This window comes from Uloborus diversus, unplaced genomic scaffold (genome assembly GCF_026930045.1).
Source record: "Uloborus diversus isolate 005 unplaced genomic scaffold, Udiv.v.3.1 scaffold_701, whole genome shotgun sequence".
NCBI classification, from domain to species: domain Eukaryota; kingdom Metazoa; phylum Arthropoda; class Arachnida; order Araneae; family Uloboridae; genus Uloborus; species Uloborus diversus.
The window spans coordinates 41499-64168 of record NW_026558903.1 but is presented as its reverse complement, the minus strand read 5'-3'; the positions used below and the strand labels follow the sequence as shown (position 1 = coordinate 64168).

Here is a 22670-nt window from a genome sequence, read left to right as displayed (position 1 = left end):
ACAGTGCAAAAAATCTGCAGAAACTGTGGTGCAGAAAATCTGTAAAAACTGCGGATTTTCTTCAAATACCTTCCAACTCAAGATAGAATTTTGCAGAAATTCTGCACATTTCTTAAAATTAGAAGAAAATCTAAAATTCTCGCAAATTGCGATAATTTGGAAGAACAATTAAGAACAATTTCTGAAATTTTCGGAACATCTACATACAAATAAGTACATATTTGAAAAAAGCAGACACAATTCTATAAAATTACACTTTTTTCATTGAGATAGTTACATTTTTCAGTGAGCTACAAGCTTTGAAACATTTGAAATACTCAAAGTTGAATAGGTACCAAAATTTGTACATGGCATTTTCAAACTCAATCGTTGGAGTTACAACCGGCCATTTGAACTACATGTAAGATTATATGTGATAAAATTAAAAGCTTTAAAATCCTTACAGCAGTACACTTAAAGTTAACATTTTATACTATTAAAATTACGAAAAGTAAACCCATTGCAAGAGAAATCAATTGAAAACAAGTTAAAAGTTGCAAGTAAAGTCATCTATATTTTGTATATTTCATAAAAATAATCAAGCAGAAGTTTAGTACATATGCCAACATTAAAGATATACGAGAGCACAGTGCCGGGGAGAAAGAAGAAAAAAATGGATCAAAGGTTTTTGCACTTTTGGATAACATTTAACATCCGCCGAAAAAAGTATAAGAGTTAGTGAGAAAATATAGGAGAATATATGACAAATTGTGAAAATATAGGAAATATAGGAGGACTATGAGTCCTGCACTTACAGCGAATGGCAAAATAACTAGTCTTAAGACTTTATAATTGTCGCATTACAAAAGGTTCAGAAATCGAAAACTTGGGAAACTAAACTAGTACAGCTTCTTTCTCCAGTAAATTCAATGTTGTCGCTGTATTCGTAATATGTTTCTTTAATAAGCCTTCCAAAGCCTGGGGAGAACTGACAAAAATCCAGACACTTTGCAGCACCCCTTGCCAATTCTTGCGGCACCCAGTTTGGGACCCCCTGCACCATAATTTGCCATATTTTATGGATAGATACATATCTAACCCTGTCATACTAAATTTCCTAGGACCAGCCTAGCTGGGCCAAGAGCCTGTTGCTGGTCATCACCTTTGTATTTGTATTTGTATATGACACGCATTTTCAGGAAAATTCTTAATATCTAGTTTCAATATTTTAATTTAAGTTGCACATTATATTCCATAGAATCTCTCTCTTTTTTTTAATGAAGGTATGCAACTAAAGTGAAAGATTCAACAGTATACTTTCTGCTACAGCAACAGCACTGATCTCTGTAAATGGTAAAAAAGTTTCGTTTTCTTTATAAACATAGAAATCTACTGTGATATATCTCTATTGCCCTGTTTTTTATGTCCAATTACAAATATTTTTCACAGAAAATGAGAACATTTACCCATAATACAGAACTTACATGTATAAAAGCTTCTGATGGAGCTGGAGTAGAATTAGTATCCTCAAGATAATCAACCCATTTGAAATCAGGATCAGAACCATCTTGGGAAGCTGAAAACAGAAATGAACCCATGATAACAATCAGTAGAATTCATGGTTCATGGAGATATAACTTCCTATTTTATTCACACTTAAGTAGAAAAATTTAAGTTCTGAACAATAAGTTTTTGTCTTAAGTAGTGCTTTGCTGAATTAGAGAGGTAATAAAAGTGATTGTCAAGAAAGTGGAGAATATTACAAAAAGAGAAACTGCTCCATTTTTTCAATACAAATGAAGTGTTATAAGTACTGAGATACAGATAACTAATTACTTCCATTAAATATTTTGGAAAAGAAAACATAGCATCAAAATTGCTTTGGAAGCCAATATTGTGGAAAATCACTATTTTTTTCTTTTATCTAAGTCATATTTAGCACATCTGTTTGTAATTACCAAAACATAAAATACAATAGCAAAACAGCGCTGAACCATGGTTTAATTTTAAATACATTACACTGGGAAATATTGTACACTTCTAGCTGTGGCGTCGGGCTAGAAGTGTAACAATTGATTGACATAATTGTTACACTTCTAGCTTATTTTGACATAAATTCAAAAATACAATTTATGTCAAGTGAAGCATGATCAACAATCAGGCTAAAATAAAAACAGAAAAAAAATCCATAAAATTTCCCAACAGATTGCAGAAAAATAACCAAAAAGGAAAAAATTAAAATCCCCTGATTACAAGAAAAGCCCCAAAACATAAGCAAGAACTTTATTTGTTCACTTTTACTTAAAAATTCTTATAACTTTTCTCCTGCTGATTTTACAGCCTTGGTGGTTTAAAAATCTGGAGGAAGTAAATATAATTCAGGGATATTTTCAGTAAGCTTTTGAATGAGACTAAAATAAATAAAATTGGACATTTTTTTCCAAATTTGGTTGACATCTGACATAAACTGTAGATCTGTGTAGGGAACATAGACACATATATATTCATTGTTTTATTTTTTATTTATATAGATCTACTTAATGTCAAGTAAAGCATTATGCACAAAATTATTATTTAAGTTGGCGAATAGTGCAAATCATTGATATTATATGGCAGGGCTGTCCAACTGGCGGCCCGCCAACTTCTTATTTAGCATATTTCTTTTTTCGACATTTTATGGTATTAAGAAGCATCCGAGACTACCATTCTTGATCAAGCCGGAGTCCCCAAAATTTCCTCTTGATCGCTCTTTTACTCCTTTCATTGTATTGGAAGAAAAAGGTACAGGACATCTACAGGTCAAGGTCAAGTAATCCTACCCTCCACGCTGGTGTTCAAACGAATTCCTAGAAATAGTATTGCCTCGTGTTGGCAGAGGGAGACAGGGAGGGAAGAGAGAAGCATTTCAAATAAGCAAAACTTGCCTGCAATTGGTTAAAAATAATGACTCCCCCCCCCCCTGACTGACTCTACGGCCTTTGCTGGATATGAAGTAAAACATTGATGTTGGCTTTTCTGCCCTTTGAAAAGAAGGCAGATAGGCCTTAGTTTTCCCGTTAAAATGTAAGCAAATTGTTTTATAATCCTTGTGTTTCATTGTTTTATAATTTTCAACTATTAATTGTTATTGTATAAGAGATAAGAGGTTACTGTTCAACTTTTCAAACTGCAGCCCGCCAGGTGATCAGTGACTGGAATTCTGGCCCGTGGGCTCTTTGCAGTTGGACAGCCCTGTTATATGCAATATCAAATAAAATGTCATCATATGCAATTGATACCCAGAAAATTGTTCTCAGAACTCATCAGGATAATGAATTCTGAGGAACTCATTTTTCCCAATGTATTTAGTTTGTGGTTTGAATGTTTGTTGGTTGAAGTAAAAAAATTGTTGTGTTCATCCAGGGCCGCGCCGTCCCTATGTGCAAGGTCGTGCGGCGCACAACGGCGCCAGAGTCAGGAAGGCGCCGAGCTCTACCAATAAAAAATGCTCCAAATGAAAGGAAAAATCTTCAACCAAAAAAATAAAATTGGACTTTTCATTACATCTATAAAAGTAGCGGGGAAATTATACTGCTTATTAAAACAAGCTATTCTCCTTGCTGCCTATCTATAAGGAAAAATTATTGCCTTGTTGTGTCTAAATATGCTATTTGCACTGAAAACACATGATGCTAATTAATGCCTGCATTCATGTGTGGAGCCATGAATATCTATAATCTCACAAGGTTACGAGCATACGAAGCAACGCAAAAAATTTGCTATTCCTCATTTTGGTTCTTGCGGAGAATATGGTATATTATAATTCCTGCAGTATGTCTTTTTTGTGATTGTTAACTATTGTTCTTGGTATATTCACTGCATCATGTTATCATACATTAAAAAATATGGTAAATGCATTTGCATATTATTTACCGGTGCGTAATATATACATATATTGTAGACAATAATTTAGATTAACTTTTTAGTTCCGAAAAGTAACGACTTGACCATAAATACTCAGTTCCACCACTCCCCCCCCCCTCCTTTTTCTTCAACTATTTGTGCATTAAATTAAAGAAAGAGCTTTGGACAATGTGTTTGTTTTAGATAGTGAATTTAATGCCGATTAACGATTTTAGAATTATTCGTTTCACCGGTAAATTTCAGTTTCAGATTTGAAGTGGAATATCCTCTACAATTATATCCTTCAATTTAGGAATATATTCTGCACCCTCCTGTTCCGTGGTGCAACCTGAAGGGGTAGGAGTCCACAAGGCACCCCTCTGGTTGCACCGCCCCGTGCCCCCTCTTGTCCAGAATGCTTAGTTGAATACTTTTCAAAAATATTTACTATTGGGGGGGGGACGCGTCTTTGGAAAACAAAGAGATTTCAATAAGAAAAAATTAATGATATTGGGGTAAAACTTTATTATTTTTTTAAAAACCTAATACTTTTAAAATGAAATCTTCGAGTTAAAAATTCTCAATAGTTTAAGCTAATTGGTACTCCTACTCCTCCTCCGTCCTATTTCTTTTTTTTTCTATTGATCGCCTGAAAATAAGAAAGTTTTCAAAATGCAACTCCCTCGAATCCCATCCTCGCTAAAAGCATTACGGAGCATCTCAAATTCGTTTCCTGATCCTCATTTTCGGAAAATTTAGTGAAAGCTCACGAATACGAAACAACATCGCTTGAAAATCACTTAAAATAGCGTTTTTAGAGCTTCAATTTCGAAAGATTGCCGGCCCTAATGTTACCAAATATGGTCTTACAATCACGTTTTTAAGACTTCAATTTCGAAAAATATTCGGGCAAGGGACTCCGAACCTCCTCCTCTTAAAAAATAAAAAAATACGATTTTCAAAGATGATTTACGAAAACTTTAAGTTAGAATAACCTCTGCACCAATTTCTCTTAATGTCATAGAATACTGCTTAGGTTTTTAGGACCTTAATTTTGAAAAATTTTGCGGGGGAGCTCCGAAATCCTTTACTGTAAAAATCTTCAAAATTGTCTAAAATTGTGTTTTTGGAAGTTCAATTTCGAAACATTGAAGGGGGGAAAAGGAATCGATTTCTATCTATAGAAAAAAAGGATCTGGTAGAATCTCAGAGTTCCATCCCTTATTCTAATGTTAATAAATATGACTTATAATTACGTTTTAAAGCTTCAACTTCTATAAATTCCCGCGGAGTTCCTTGTACCTCCCCCCCCCCCCCCACATAATACCAGCAAAGACCGTCTAAAATGGCGTTTTTCAAACGACAAGTTTCAAAGTTTCCCCGGGAAGAACCCCCGGACCCCTCTTATTAAAAGAGATATATTTTTTCAGGGTTCATACACTTTTGGTTAAAAAAAGTTCCCTGACTTTTCCAGGTTTTCCAGGTTGTTTTTTAGAAAATTCCAGGTTACTCGCTTCATTAAAAATTTAAGTTTAAATAGTAATATTTTCAAAATAATTAAAATTGTTTAAAGTAGCAATGCAGAAGAACTGAAACTTCTCCCCTTAGATTAAAAAAAAAAAAAAAAAAACTTGGATTTTTTTTTCCTTTGTTTTCTCTGTTAAAATTTTAAGTTTTTTTTAAACATTTTGTTCAAAATTGTTTTAATTTGTTTACTATTTGTTGAAAACAGAGTACTTTCAACTTATTTTAGCGTTTTTTTGATGTCACGCATAATATTATAGCGTTTTGCTGTAATCCTGCAGCAACCTTTTAGCATCCACTTTTGGTTTACAATACTTTTTATTTTCTTATAAGTAGGTTACACAAAAACATATTGAGCAAAATGCAAAGCTAAATTTTAATATAAATATGGTTAACTTGTTGCATCAATTGGCATACCATGTAATGCATAGTAACAAAAATCAACATCCGCCGATCATAGGCCAATGCCAATAATATTTTTTTTTTTTCACATATTAAAGGATGCTTACATTAAAATTTCAAATTTTCTTTTCCAGAAAGTATTAGTTAATTTTCAAAAATTCACAACTTTTTTGCACATTTTAATGTTAGTTTCAATGTTACCTCATTGATATAAACATCCAATTCTGTTTCTGGAAGTTTAAGTCTACTTCCATTGTGCAAACGATCAAATATGGCGACAAAGTGAAAAATTAAAAATAATAAGTAGATTTTTGGATTTGTAGTATAAAAGTAGTAATAAATAATTAATAATCCTTAAAAGGATACAATAAAAGCAAAATAGTCAGTATTTAACCCATAAGAGTCTAAATCAATTAAAACAAAAAAATGTTATGAAGATTAAATTTTGCATTTTTCCAGAAAATAATTACAAATTATCCGGAAAAAAAGGCACAATTTGTGTTGTTTTCAATAGTTTGCATTGCAATTAACATCCAATGCCGTTTTCGGGAACTTAGGCACTTAAAAAGTCTTGCGTACTTCCATCTTGGGAATGACCAAATATGGCGGCTATGCCCGAAAATAAGAAATAACTTTTTTAATTTGTCGCAAGAAGATAATTAAAAAATAATTAATCTTCATGAAACTACAATTCATTGAAAAGTTTTTATCACATTTGCGTCCGAGGCAATGAGGATAAGATTAAGTTTTAAGAACAATTTTTTTCATTTCTCAAAAAAATTATTTTAAATAACAATAGAAAAACAATTTGTAGACCATTTTTTGTTATTTTCATCAGTTTTCAATTAAAGAAAACATCCAATTCTGCTTTGTTTTTAGAAACTTAGGCATTTTAGGATCGTATCTACATCTATCTTGTGAATGACCAAAGATGGCGACTACGTTTCACACGTAGTTGAAATGATTTTCCGATCAAAAAAAAAAACTATTTTCCCCGATCGACCTTCCCATCTACAGGTTGTGCTTCCGAAGCAGTAAATTGTCTTCTCTCCTTTTGAGTTTGTGCATAATTGCTGTTCACCTGAATTTTTTTCCCTTGGGAACTACTGAGAGCCAAAAATGGCGGCTGCTGAAGATTTTTTGGGTCGCCACTTTTTTCATTGCTTTAAAATTGTTACAATTTTTTTTAAATACATCGATAAAAATGAAGATTAGATCTCATAAAACCAAATTCCCTGGGAAAAAATTGGGAAAAGAAAAATTTTGGGGACACATTTGGAAAATTCCCTGACATTTTTGACTATGTCATTTTCCATGATAATTCCAAGTTTTCCCGGAGCGTACGAACCCTGAACCGAATAGAATGTTGTGGCAACCCATCTAAAACTTTAGGCAGTAGAAAGAAATGCGTTCCCCTCACTGACTCCATGCAAGAAAATCTTCGCTCTTTTGGCGCATTTTTCGTTGTGAAAAAAAAAAAAAAAAAACGTTCATTTCTCGATCGCAGTTTTTAAGTGCCAGCGTCGGTTTAGATAAAAATTTACAATTTTTTTCGTGAAATCACAATAAAAACGAAGACTAGATCTCATGGTACTTAATTCCTTGGGAAAAAAAAATGGGAAAAAAAATTTGGAGGACAAAATTTGAAAACTCCCTGACTTTTCCCTGACATTTTTGACAGTGTCATTTTCCCTGACAATTCCCGGTTTTCCCGGAATTCCCGGAGCGTACGAACCCTGTTTTTTTTTTCAATTTGTGCCCCCCTCCCTAAAACTATTTTCTAGTTGGGCCACTGCTCCTGTTATGTTTTGACAGGCATAAAAGTTTATTAATCGTTCATCGCTTAGAGATTAGATAGATATTCAAAGTGGCTTTAACTTAGATATTTAAATATTTTCTTCCTCCAAAACACATTAATAGCAATTCAGAGGAGCTTCTAAACTCGGATTAATTTCGAGATATGAAGCAAAAACGTACACTGTATTGCGAAATTAAATATTCCCACATTTATTTTGTATAAACTAAATTCCAAACGTATTTTTTTTTTCGTTTTATATTTGTCTACAAAATTTCCCTTCTGGTGTTCACTATATTTTCCTCGAACGCCAGAGCATAAAGGCGCTCAAAAGACATTTGCACGACGGCCCCGATCAGGCTTGGCGCGGCCCTGTGTTCATCTAAAAAGACTTCATAAGCAAAGAATATCAGGCCAACGGTGTAGAACTTATAAAAATTGGCAGGTATACAATTTATATTAGCAATAAAATATAAGCAACATAAAACTACACTTCATAAAATATACCTTTACTGGTTGATTCCATTTTTTAACATAAGGTTTCAAGGAACATCATTTCTTCTGGTATTTATTTGTAATAACCTAAAAAAATTCCCTTTATTAAGTCTCTTTTCAACATAAAATACTAAACTTTCTTTCATACTTACTATAGTTCCTAAACAAATTGATTCGACTTTTTGCAATTCAAATGAAAAGAATAAAACACAGAAATGGCATTACAAGAAACTGAAAAAAGAAGAAATGAGGCATTGAGAAGCAAAGAGATGTAAGTGGACTATCTAAAATTTCGAGTGAATCCCGTTAAAGTTCAGATCCTAGCTAGGCTTTCATAAAACAAATTTCTAAATCATGCTAGGGCTACTAGTATTATTTTTTGCCCCAAAGCAGATGAGAAGTTTTCTTATCATTTGTACTGGCTATCTCCATTTTTTAAATTTTGTCACTAACATCCATTGACTTCTCACTGCCTCTGAAAAAGAGGTAATTTATAATGGATGCATTAAATATTACACTGCTTAGATAAATTCTAATTTATCCTTTAAACGCTTTTAAGTTAAGCCCTAAATGTAAAAAAAGGGAAACTAAACGATCAAAAATACTACACCCTATACTTGGTTTTAAAAAATATTGTCTAACTGATTAACACTGAAACTGAGTTGCTTCTACCAATAGGCAAGATTATTTGATTGAGGAGAAGTTTCTTAGGGGCAGCAAAAATGTTAAGAATTACCGTATCACCCCACATTATTAGCATGCCGCCAAATTCGGGGGTCACCAGATTTTCAATAGCACTTGCCTGGTCCTTTTAGGCATTCCGGAAAAATCGACATTAGGAAAAAAAAGTAATACTATAAAAAATATGTTCAGCTTAAAAATGAATATAAGATCTATACATACTTATTAGTATTAATAAACAGTTTAATTTTGTAAAGATATTTACTAACAATGTCATTTGTTATTTTAAAAAGAAAAATATTGTTTGCTAACGAATAATTTAATAAAAATTCAATTAAAACTAAGGAAGCAAGCATTTAAGCAGTAAGTTACCTCCCCTAAATCAGTGCTAAAGAATTTAATATTAGCTACCTATTCAATAAATATAATTTAAACTTATCTTGCTAAAAGGAACCTAAAATAATTTGTTTAAAAAAGATATGAACAAATCGCAGTAACGATTATTGCTTCTGAATTGATTACTTCATCGGCATATAATTAAATATATTAATAATGACCCACCATAAATAACAAGCACATATTAAATGCAATACATTTTTTTTTTTTGGAAGAAGGTCACTTTCGGGATTTTATTTTCAACTTGTACCAAATTTTAGGTGCTAATTTTATTTCATCTCTTGAATAGGCAATTTATGCGAATTTTAAACTTAAAATCTTTATTTTTTTCAAAAAATAAAAATTTATTTGAAATCTATAAAAAAAATTTGCTCTGTGCAAACCACTGGGTTTTGAAGTAATTTTACATCCAAGAGTGAAGGCTGAAGAGCTATAGGATCTCCTGGGCACAGGCCATCCACAGACATCCTGTTACAATTTCTTTGACTTACTTTTTTTTTAATAACAATAGAAACATAGTTTTATTTTTTAAAAGTGGTCTTTTTTTTCTCTTTAGTATCTGAAACTTTTCAACCAACTTCTTTTTTTCAATGAGAAGAGTAGAATACTTCGTTCAAATAACGCAGCAAAAAATCGTGTATGAGTACAAGAATTTCATGCCAGTAATTTTAAAACTTTTCTTCCCTGGACAACAAGGTAAAAATAAAAGTAGATGCTTTTTCATTCTAAAACTTTCAAAATTTCACACAGAAAAAAAATGTTTGAACAACGTAAACTGCTGGCTGTGAATGATTTAAAAAATAAAACTTTTTCTTGAAAAAAAAGTTTTAAAACTAAAATGTAACTACAAAATACTAACTTGGCTAAGTAGAAAAACCATGTATATCTTTAAAATTTTTGCCAAATAGGTGCACAGACGGAGAATATTCTACAGCAATTTTTAATTCCCTAATTTGAATCACATAATTGCTAAAAAAATAAAAAAGGAGCCTTCACGAAAAACAAAATATTTAACGCTCAAGAGCAAGCAAAACAAGAAACAGAAAAATCATAAGCAAATAAAATCTTGGTAGTGAAAGTGAAAGTTCCAAATTTTCCCATATATTTGCCTACTGTCTACTTGCTCAACGCTTCCTCTACACTTCTGCAATTTGATAGCAACCCTTACAGTAATTTGGCGTAGTTTCAGATTTTGCTATTTGTCGCGAACCATACATTTTCCACTGAACTAAATTTTTGCGCCAAACAAAAGCGAGTCTCTTGCAAATAAGTGATACTTTCAACGTCTTATCCAATTAGAGTTGAATGCTGCGTAGTAGTTGCTACAGCCGATAGATGCAAAGAACAGATGTATTATTTCTCAAAAACTGACTTATAAAGTTGAAGAATTATTCAGTATTTCAAAAATATGAATTATTCCAAACATTTTTATTCTGGGAAATTATACCGATGAGAAATTTAAACTGAGGTTGCGTTCGATGAGCACGACCGAGAGCGACCGGTTAGTTAATCACGTGACAACTAATGATCACGTGCTCCAATCAACCAATCAACTGCTTAGAATGGTAACCAGTGAGGTAACCGGTTGATCATAGAACGCTGCGGTAAGTAACCAGTTACTTACTGGTTAACCGGTGAGGTTCGTCGAACGCACCCTGATTTTGTGATGAAAATAAATTGCAACTCGACTCTACGTCCACTTATTTACTTTTAATTTTTTCAATGTTTATGGATGTGTGACTGATATTAGATGAAATCTTATGAAGTTTGCATGCACTTCATGTTTTCCGTCAAGCGAAATGAAAATGATGTATTCGTGGACAAAAATGTAGAATTTGAGAATGTTACTGACCCCTTACGATTTGTTTTAGTCAAGCCAGAATTAGGCCGAAATGTTTGCTACAGACAGCTATTTCGACTCTTGATATAAAAAAAAAAAAAAAAAAAACTTTTACAATGGATTCTGAACCACATTGTACCCATGGTGCCTTAACTAATTCTTTTGGATGGTTAGTCCAAGGAATACTGGCATGTTTAGCATTTACATGTCTAGTTTGTAAGTACAATTTGAATTAAAGTAGTCGTTGATTCAGTTTTAAATTACCATGATAAAATTTTACTGAGAAGTTTTTTTATGTGTGCTGCATATTCCCCCCCCCCTTTTTTTTTCCTTTCAGGTTTATTTTCTAACAACTCGTTTTATGCGAAATTTTTTTTCTTATAAACGCGCAAGTGTTTTATTTGAAATTTGGTTACATCTAAAAAATTCTTTTTACCCAGGCACTAAACATATCCAGACTGTCCAAGGTTTGAATAAAGATAAAGCTCTTCAGTTGCATTGAAATACAAATATACCAATTTGAAGGCTGTTCTTTAAATTAAATGTCCTTAAATGAAACAATGAAGAATCAACATCTTGATTTATTATTTTTACATTCAGCATTTTTAGTTTAGAAATTTCAATTTTCTGATAAAAAGTTGACTAAAAGGGCAAAATGATATTTTGTCCAGGGTGAAAAAAACTTGACTATTTGGTTAAGGCGCCAATTTGTTCTAATTTTGCCAAACGATACCATGCTACCATGCCCCGGATAAAAAATTTCCGACTTATTTTTACCTTAAATTTCTGACTAATACTAAGTTTACCATTATTTAATTATGACCACTATTGCTTTTCCTCTTTGTATCAACGGGTGAAATGAGCATTGCCGCTTATTAAAGCTGAAGTGCTCTAAAGTGTTTTCAGGCAAAAACGTCCTGTTTTGAGTTTATTAGCAATAAAGTTGTGGTCTAGAACTTGTGATTAAAAAACATGATTAGTGAATAGTGATTGAACAGGATAGAGGTTAGAGGGTCTATTGCTTTGATATATGCACCAGCATATCCAACATCAGGGCCGAATTTCAAACACCCTTTTCAATGCTTTTAGCTAAAGAATTCATGCAATAAAATTATACCTGACCAAAAACTCTTGTCAATCCTTGGGGAATAAGAGTTAAGTTGCAGAGGAAAAACATTGTTTGAAAAGTTATGTAGAAAGAAGAAAGAGATCCATGATACCATTGACGAACAAACTGTATAATATTCAGTAAGTTACCTTCATATAGCCAGGGCTAAGGCAGAAATACATGGAATACACCGCCAGCTCAGTCAATTCCAGCCGAGGACTGCTGTTTCCTGCTTATTCTCTTTTTTGTATTGCCATACCCTGACGACCTCCAAACTCGATGTGAGGTCAAAAACCTGGTGGGAGGGGTCGGGTACAAGTTTGGCAGCCCCTTAATTTTTTTCTCAAACGCATCTATCAATACAAGAAGAGAGAGTGGACTAAGCTTTCTAACTTCTGGGAGTCATTAAAGTAATAGCAAATATAAACTTAATGGAAAGATTAACATTGAGTCTGAAATAGAGGAGTCCGGGGGTTCTCTCCCCCAGAAAATTTTCGAAATTGTAGTCTTAAAAACTCAATTTCAGACAATATTTGGTGATGTTAGGGAAGCGTAGGTTAGGGTTTCTCCTGCTGCAATTTTTCGGAAGTGAAAATCCAAAAACAGAATTTTAAATTATCTTCGAGTATATGGTAAGAAGAGCGGTTCCGGGGGCACGCCTCTGAAATTTTTTAAAATATATTAGCTTTGAAAACGCAGTTTTAGAAGATCTTTGATGGTGATTTTTAGTCGAGATAGATTTTGAGGCCATCCACCAGAAAATTTTCAAATTGAAATCTTAAGAGCCTTTTTTTGGTAAAGACCAGGGCACCGGCAGTTACTGGAAAGTTAAGTTCCGAAAACGAAATTTTTGCTAACCTTCAGTGATGTTAGGAAAAGGAGTTTTCAAGAGGCTCACCACAAAATTTTTTCGAAATTTAAGCTCTAAAAACGAGATTTAAAACATTCTTAATTGATGATGCCAAGAGAGAGAGGAGGGGAAGGGGCACTTTCCCAGAAACTTTTTGATACTGTTAATTTAAAAACACAGTTTTAAATTGAGAACGTTAAAAAAATTTGAGAGGTTCGGCTGTTCTTTTATGAAGTTATTCAAAATTGAAGTCCAAAAATTTAAATTTTACACAATCTTCGATGATATTAGGATTGGATGGGAGGTTCTGGAGACCACCGGAATTCTTTCGATGCTGGTTTTTATCAACTTATTTTCTTTTTAAACTGAGGGGCCCGAAACCATGAGTTTGTACAGCGTACAGAATACTTTGTTTCGTTAAAAAATGTTTGAAACTCACAATTTGGCCTTTGATTTGATAATCTTAATAATGTAGAGTCTTTCATGCTCCTCAATGGTATTTTAAGATTGCATTTTTAAAAATAATTTTGGGTAAAAAAATATTTTGTCACTTTTATTCCAATTGTTATAAGCAGGGTCTCCAAGAGCAAAAACGGATCCGGAAAAAAAATGACATAGGTAAATTTTTTCACAGGCCCCCCTTCTACACCTTTCACCATTAGGATATCTTACCCTCTGCACTAGTTTTTTTCCGAGCCTGGCCCCTATTCTCCTACTAAGTTGACATGACCTCACATCGGCCCTTGTTGTAAGCAATAGTAAATTGTCATTTGTAAATAAAAGCATCAAAGAGACCAAAAGTATTTTAACTTTTTACGACTGTTAAGGTTTCCCTGTTTTTTTCCTTTTAATTAATTAATTTGTTTTTTATTAAGACTATAAAAATTGTATTGGCAGCCCCAGGGCCCGACTAACTAAAGGCCTAAACTCTAGGCCCACATTAATTTGGAGGCCCCCTCACCATGGGCGGATCCCACCGAGAATATTTCAAGAATAGTTAAAATCCCCTTTTTTTGAGCAAAAATGCAAAAAATTTCCCTTATAGTACATAAAGGTTCTAACAATAAGGAAAACAATGAGCGGGGGCCATATCCACCCTGAGAAGTTTCAAATAGTTAAAAACCTTTCTTAGAGCTAAATATAAAAAAATCCTTATTACTCGAAGTCTAACAAGAATATAAAAACAACGGCGGGGAGCCATGAAAACACACTGAGGACAGGGGTCTGGACAGAGGATATTTGGGTCCGTTAACGGACCCTTCACAAAAATCCGATCAACCAAAACGGACCTTTCACAAAATCCCGATCAAACAAAACGGACCTTTCACAAAATCCCGATCAAAGAAAACGGACCCTTCACAAAATTCTGATAAACAAGATCGGACCTGTCACAAATTGTTTATTGAAAGAGCAAATCTGAAAGCAAAATATCGCATATTTCTGTGTATAAACCGATAATTTTTGGAACCTTTTTTTAAGTCAAATTAGAGGGATCAGCTTATACAAAATCGGCTAATTTTGAAAAAAAAAAAAAAAAAAAACGGCACTCTTGGGATGCTCCTGCAAGCGATAAATAATTGCTACTGCCAAATAAATATAATGGTTGTTTGTTTTATCACAGTTAATTAGCAGCGGTGTTGTTGTAAACTTTTCTGAAAAGGCATTGGTAAGCACTTTTCTCCCCTCATAATTTAATAAACAATAATAATATATATCTGCGAAATGAACTTAGAACTGCAAAGGGATAGAAAGGGTGAGGAAAAAATATGATCGCTTCAGATAGGGTTACCATCTTCAAAATTATCACCACTTAGAATTTTTGATGATTATTACGCTTTGGTAAGAGGTAAACATTTGAAATATCTTTTTATTTTTGTTAAAATAAAAAGTTTTAAACGAAATTCTGTGCTTTTTAAGAGTGTCTTGGGTCAAAAAGTTGAATGCTAAACCCTTTTCTGAATTTTATTTTATTTATTTATATTTTTGTTACAATTATTTTAAGTACTGTACAGAAATATATCTAGTATGATTTAACATAATGTAGAATGGTAGATAAATATTGATACTTGAAAGAGCGATGCCCCCCCCCCCCCCCCGCCAAATATCAGGAAAAAAATCCAGAATGATTTTCTCGACGTAGAAGAGGAAAACACTCAACTTTAAGTTTAATTGATGCAGTTTGTGCCATCTCTAAATTCTAAAATTTCGTTTTAACAAAATTTTTTTTTTTTTTTTTTTTTTGCGAAATTCTTTGATTTTTCACAAAATTAATTCATTTTTCACAAAATTATTTGATTTTTCACAAAAAACGGACCCTGTGAAAAATCCTGGACAGACCCCTGGAGGAAGTTTCAAGTATAATTTTGTAAACCCCCTTTCCTAGCTTAAATTGAAAAAAAAAAAAAAAAAACTTTATTGTAATTCATGTGAAGTCGAACAAGAATGGAAACAATGCCAGAGGTTGGGAGGGCATGGCCACTCCACGAAAATTTCAAAAATATCAAGTGTATACCATATATTTGGGTTCAATTAGTATAATGGGCTTGTCTTGTTATATGTGTTTACTTCCCCATGCAAGGCACGACTAATTAAAATTGAGGCCCAGGCCCACAATAATTTGGAGGCCCTGAAGACTATATAGCAGAATGCAGTGGTTGATTTACAGGTTTGAGGCTCGTTGAAATGTATTTTTATGGGCCCCTTTGTCTATCACAGATTCACAGAACTATGTAAATCATTTATCATGAGCATTTATGAATCCCCTTTAAGACCTCTTATACTTTTGACATGGTAAATTCACTACTGGCAGAATGAATAAAAAATTTCCTTTAAAGAAGTGTTTCCTTTTGACAAGTCATTACTTTTTTATTATTTTAAAAATACATACACTTTTCTTATGATTATAATGCTATGCATTATTCTTGAAGTAATTTGGAACCCCTTAGGAAGATGGGGGCCTAGTTGGCCTACACAGTAATCAGGCCCTGCTCCCTTGAGGGGAAAGAAAAGGGATATGTGTTAGTAAGTGTCCGACAAAAAGTCATACATTTAATGATTGCGCATTAAATTCAAATTTGATTTAAGTTTTAACCTGGCTTTATGCAGTGTTATGTAATTATTCTTCATTCCCTTTTTAATATGGAACCCTCCAAACCACTCCTCTTCCTCTTGTTAATATTACCAAAGATCGTCTACAAACCACGTTTTAAAAAATAACCTGCAAAAGCTTCCAGGAGAGGGTCTCCCACCTCTCATTTTTGCCAACATCGTTTAAGATCGGCCTGAATTTTGTTTTAAGCACTTGAGTCTCAAAATATTTCCGGGGGAGAACTCCTCCCTCCCTAACATCATTGAAAGTCTTCAAGAATTACATTTCTGGAAGTTCAATTTCGAAAAATTGCTGGTCCTCTATAAGTTATTCATGAATCATTGATTGCCTACATTTGCAATTTAATAAGTTCAATTTTGAAAAAAATTTGGGAGTGGACCTCAGAATCTCTTTAACTCCTAACTTTACCAAACATAGTCTAAAATCCGTTTTTAAGTCTATAAATTGGAAAAAAATCCTAGGATGGGACTTTTAAGCTCTCCTCCCGTTAACATTACCAAAAATCGTCTAAAACAGCCTTTTTAGAGCTACAATTTCAGGGGAGCGCTCCAAACCTCTTCTCCCCTACCGTTACCAAAGATAATTAGAATGCATCTTTAAGATTGCAAATTAGAAAAATTTCTTGGTGTGGGCCCTCGAATTTTTCCTCCACGTATCATCACTTATTAAACTGCGTGTTTGACTCTACAAAGGCAAAAAAAAAAAAAAAAATCCGCCGGAGAAACCCCGGACCCCCCTCTTCTTAACATTATTGAGGATAATGCTTGCGTTTTTAAGATTTCAGTTTCAAAAAATGGGCGGGGGAGAGGGGGTCACACCCAAGCCCTTAATATTACGAAAGACAGTTAAAATGCATTTCTAAGATTACTAATCAGGAAAATTTTCTTTGATGTGCCCCCAAATCTCTCCTCCCTCTAACATTGTCAAAGATCGTTTAAAACTGCATTCTTAGAGCTACTATTTCGAAAAATAGACAGAGGAGCGCCACCGAACCTTTTCTCCCCTTACATTACCAAAGACCGTCTAAAATGCGTTTTTAAGACTACAAATTCGAAAATTTTCCGGGGGAGAATCCCCCGAACCCCCTTTACTTCGGAGCTTATATTATACTTACGGTTAGTTCATATCGGCTTCTTTTACATTAAAAGTGCTATACAGTCGCCTCCAGAATACAGTACTGATTACAGGAATACCACTTAGGGGCGACGATGCATGCACACGTTTGTTCAGAAAAGGGGACATTTATTGGTTAGGATACAGCCTTAATGTTAAACTTGCATGCCTAGGGAAAATTCCTTAAAAAATGCTCTAGTTAAAGGTGGGCTATATTGATATTTGCAAAATTCAAAAATTTTCCAAAGCATCGTTTCTTTTCAAATGACCCCCTCCGAGAATTCTGTCTGGATCAGTCTCTGCCCCTCACGAATATGTTTGATTTACATTTTCAAAGCATGAATGCACTTTTGGAGGCCTCTTTGTCTAATCACACATTTATGTATAAATCACTTATGTGCATTTATGAATCCCCTTTGGACCCCCTCTTAATCATGACCAAGTAAATTCGTTACCGGCAGAATTATTAAAAATTTCCCTTTAAAGAAGTTTTGTTCCAATTAATAAGTCATATATTTTTGTTTTTTAAAATATACATGTATTTTTCATATCGTTGCAATGCTATGCATGATTGTTTAACAAAATTGGGGCCTCTTAGGAACATGGCGGCCTAGGCCTAGTCAGCCAATGTGGTAATCAGGCCCTAGGCAGCCCCAGTTTAGAAATCCCCCCCCCCTCTTGGTGACGGCCCTAGCTCCCTCCACCCGCAAGCTTTAGCTCATGCGTAAAGAGGAACTGAGGCTGTGTTTTGCAAATTTGCGTTATTCTAAACATATGCGCGCAAAATTTATCTTTTGCTGTTAGTAGACAAGCCTGAAAGACTTTGCTGTTAGTTGATTGGCCCGAAGCATGACCGGCCCACCCGGCAAATGCCCGGTTGCCCGCCGGCTGTATCCGCTACTGGGTGTATTCCATGTATAACTGTGTGGATGTTCTACAACCAGGGTTGGCAAAGTTTTTGACATTATGGTAAAAACTCTGATTTTTATAAGGGTTGCCCAAATGAAATTGAACAAGTTGAATAAAAATAACACTTTTAATGTAAATCAAAAGAAATTGCTGTGGGCATTGAAACACAGGTCCCAGCGTTGCAGCAGTAGGTCAATGGCTTTGCTGTAGAAAGATCGGGGCTGATTCCCGAGAAAGTCCTGCATGGCTTCCTTCACTTTATCGTCCAAATAGAAAAGTTTCTCCTGTAATGCTCTCTTAAGTGGTCCAAAGATGTGGCAATCACAGAGTGACAAGTCCGGACTATACAGGGAGTGCTCCAATACTCCCCAACCGAATTTGTTTTTGTCGTTTGGGTTTCCTGGATGATAGTGTGAACTGTTCCTTTACTCAGGTTGAGTTCGTCACCGATTTCACGGGTCTTAATCCTTTTATTAGCTTTGATCATTTCATTATTGAAGGCAATGGAATCATCTGTGATCGCTATGTTTGTGCTCGACCCGGTCTTGGCAGATCCCATGTCAATCTGGAGGCATTCATGGATAGCATGACTTTCCTTTTGTACCATTTCCTCTACTGCAGACAGGTTTCACCGCTGAACGTCATCTAGGATGCATAACTCATACCACTCTTTATATACTTGTGCAGTGATGTTGTAATCGAATCATTCATACTGACATAATTGCACGCATCCACTTTTCATTTGGACAACCCTTATACTATCCTGTCCAAATCCCTTGTGTCCAAAACTGCCCGAAAGTGTCTAAAACTATATTCTTAGAGAAATGTATTTTGTGAGAAAACTCCAAAAATAGAATAAAATGTATCAAAGTAATGTTTTATATTGAACATTTATTGAATGTGAGCAGTAGACTTATTTATACAGATGATTTTAATCTAGTTACATAGAAGTTGAGTTCTTAATTAAAATTTTCAGTTTGTATGCATGTTTTTTTTTTTTTTGATAATTGTAACTAAATTTTCCTATACTTATGCATGAGTGCAAATGAAAGCAGGGTTGGCAATGTTTTTACCATCCTGCTCAAAAGCCTTGTGTCCAAAAATGTTCAACATTACATTTTTTGAGAGACTGTATCTTGTAAGAAAATATCGAAAACAGAACAAATTCTGTCAAAGTTATATTTTTTTTATAATAATTATCCAGTGTGAACATTCACAAGTATAAATATATATATATATATATATGTAATATTTTTTTCAACTGATTTTAATCCAATTACATAGAAGTTGACAGGGGTGCCGACTTGCAAAAATTATTGGGGGTTTAGGGGGTTGTCAAATCCTACGGAGGTCCCCCCCCCCCCCAAATGAAGGTCAGATTTTTGTACCTTGAAAATGCCATATTTTCTGGTGTGTATAATTTAAACAAACAGTATGTGACATGGCATTTTCAAAGTAAAACAATCTAAAAATTGGTATACAAATTTTCTGGTTCAACTAGATTGTGTCACTTGTCTTAGTAAGGGACATTTTTTTGTTCTATTTTATGGGGAGCCGTGCAGTGCTATAGATATAGGCTGATATGAGGTAGAGCACTTGACTTGCATGGAAAGCACTCCCGTAGACGCTGACTTTTAAAAAGTATTGGGGGGGGGGAGACGTTCCAGGGTTTCTTGCCGTGATAAATTTTCTAAATTTGAGATGAAAAATAGTGAGTTTTAAAGTTTTTTTAAAGCATTTTAAAGTTATATAATCAACATTAGTGCCCCAAAAACTCGACAAGCCTGACACATATTTTATGGCTTTGAAAAAAAGGAAAAAATGCATACAAACACGCTCAGTATTTCCTAAAAAATATATTTAATTTACACATGTTTTTAAGACCAGCTGTTTTTTCATTCGTGATATCAGCTAACATATTCAAGTGTAAACGCAGTCTCTCAATGTCTAGGTCATTTTTGAAAACCTCGATTGATTTTTCATAATTTGTTTCACCTCTGTTTGAAAACAGCAAGCACTCTTGTTCAACTGCAATGGCCTGTGTGAGTCTAGTTGATGCAAACCGCCCAATAATGCAAGATTGCACCATTTCACAAACCTCAGTGTAAAGTGCCTTGTAGTACTCCTTTGGGATTTTGAAAGTGTGCAGTAAGCTGACTTCGTTGTTTTCATACCTCTTAGGTGTACGTTGATTCCGAGAAAGCGAATGATCATCATTTTGTGAAGGTTTTTCTTTTAAACACAATTACCAAAGGTATTCAAAACTATCACGCCTCCCATTCAATATACGAATCAAACCATCATATATTTTTTCCAGATCAGCAACACTTAGATGAGCCTGCTGCAGCGCTGCCCACCGGTAACAGACTTGACCCATAAGTTTGCGCACTAGGACAAAGTCTAAGTGTGCTTACAGCACCGTAACATTATCATTATTCACACCACTCGTTTTCAGTTAACCTGCTTACTACCGTAATAATTATTTGTTTTAACTCTATACTCAGTGTATTTTACGAGGTAAACTCTTCAAACAAGGAAAATAAAAGATAAATTTGTGAGTTTAGAAAGCATAATATAACTAATAATTTTCATGATTTTTTGGAGGGGCTCTGCCCCCTCAAAAATATTTTTGAGGGGGCTTGGGCCCCCTTAGGCCTTATGGAGTCAGCGCCACTGGAAGTTGAATTCTCCATTAAAAAATCGGATTTTTCAACATTTATGCATATGTTCAAAATATAGGGCAGTTAATTGACTTAAATTCAAAAAAAAAAAAAAAAGAAAGCTATTTTTTGTAGGTTACAAAATGCATTATATTAAAAATATGAACTCAAAAAAGAAATCGCTCATGTTTTAAAATACAAGTGCATATATTTAATCATCAATTATTGTTCTTTATGTTTATGTGTTATAACCGTTATGATTTAAAAAATAATTTTCTTCAAAACTTCATTTAAACCTTATTTGCAAAAACCATTAAAAAAAATAAATAAAAATAGTTTTTTTTTTTTTTGCACCCAACTATTGCACATTTAATAACATTCCTCTGAGTTATAAATGGAACTGAAATCTGAAATTAGTTGTTTTGGTAGTGTTGTAAATTTCTTTTCATAACTCTACCAACTGTTACATGAGTTAGCTTATATGTAATAAAGTTATTGGCAATTTTTTTAAGTAAAATATTTTTTAAATGAGCATTTGAGAAAAATATTATCAAATACTCATTAATTAAGCCTCATTAATATTTATGTTTATGCATTACAAATATTGCAGTAACTAAAAATTGATTAGATTATACCGATTACACCTCTTAGCTTTATCATACTTGTGGACAGTTCAGGACACTTTTGCACAGCTTTGGACGGTAAAAACCACCTATCCTGTCCTAAACCAGTTTTGGACAGTCCAAAATCCAATCCTGTCTACAACGTAAGCTAATTTTACCAAAATTGTTCTGTAAGTACTTCAAGCATTGTACACGAAAAAAAAAAAAAACCTTTTCCAAAAATTATGATCCCAAAATCAAAATTGTTTTATATAGGAATGTGAAAGAAACATTTTATTTCTTCAGTATTCAGTCTTATTTCAGAAAAAAATATGGAATATATTCTTGACAGAAAATGCAAAATCCTGCACTGTCTCCATTCTCGGTACCTAAAAAGCGTCACCTCTGTTCCTCCTAACATTGGAGCATTCCGAGTGCTTTGACACGTTCCAAGTATCTCATTGCATTAGAAGCTATATTTTCCTTTAGAAGCTATATTTTCCTTTAGAAGCTATATTTTCCTTTAGACTAACAGCACATGGTCAATAGTGGAAGAGATAGCACTAAAATGTTGAACTCTTATATAGCCAATCATTTACGGGTTGTATTTCCAGGCATGGATGAGAATGGTAAACGAGTGAAAGTTAGGAAATCCAAAATTTCATGGCAAAAGGTAGAAGGTTTTTTAACACGTTGACTGCCACAGCAACTTTCAGAAATCTGACCTAAATTGAGATTTTGATTTAATTACATTACATTATTAACTACTCTAATTCTCATTCATTATCATCAAAAGCATAAAAAATGAAACCACCTACTGAAAAAAAACAGCATCCGACTAAACCATGTCGTATATGTACACAAACAAAAACACGGTGAGAATCTCATTATTTCTGTCCAGCCTATAAAGAGAAGCCAGCCCTTTGTGTGGAAGAATGTTTTCAGAAGTTCTACAAACAATAAAATATCATTTTATATCTTGAATTTGAATTAATTTTTTTTTTTTTTTTTTTTTTCGGTTTTTAATACATTTTCTGTTTGTGCAAGCCAGCATTGGTTTTTTGTTCTTTTCTCAGAAGCCATCTATCGATATTATCACTGATGTAGTCCAAGTTTAATCATAACTGCGTTAAAATGGCAAGTAAACAAGTATGAGATAACCCTTAGTTGGTGTCCTAAAAAAGAAAGCAATCTGTGAGTTATATATCTCGTAGTTAGCAGCCAACGTGTTAGGTTGCCATGGATTAATGTTATATTTTATTATGGTGGAAGCAGGTGGAGAGAATATTAAGAGTACAAACCGCATTTAATGGCAGCCTTGGAAT

The 22670-nt window shown here is 33.8% G+C and overlaps 1 protein-coding gene and 1 long non-coding RNA gene across 2 annotated transcripts in view; one reads left to right on the top strand and one right to left on the bottom strand.

The window, feature by feature from the left end:
• Positions 1-1461: 1461 nt before the first annotated feature.
• LOC129233760 (uncharacterized) lies at positions 1462-10139 on the bottom strand. The gene is made up of 3 exons (XR_008581485.1): positions 10014-10139; positions 8090-8164; positions 1462-1555 (listed from the first exon to the last, which is right to left on the bottom strand). It is a non-coding gene; the product is annotated as an uncharacterized LOC129233760 (long non-coding RNA).
• A 971-nt stretch (positions 10140-11110) lies between these two features.
• Positions 11111-22670, top strand: part of LOC129233761 (store-operated calcium entry regulator STIMATE-like) — a 37609-nt gene continuing 26049 nt past the window's right edge. The window contains exon 1 of the mRNA XM_054867740.1: positions 11111-11210. Within this exon, the coding sequence (XP_054723715.1) occupies positions 11111-11210 (100 nt within the window). The remainder of the gene's footprint in view (positions 11211-22670) is intronic.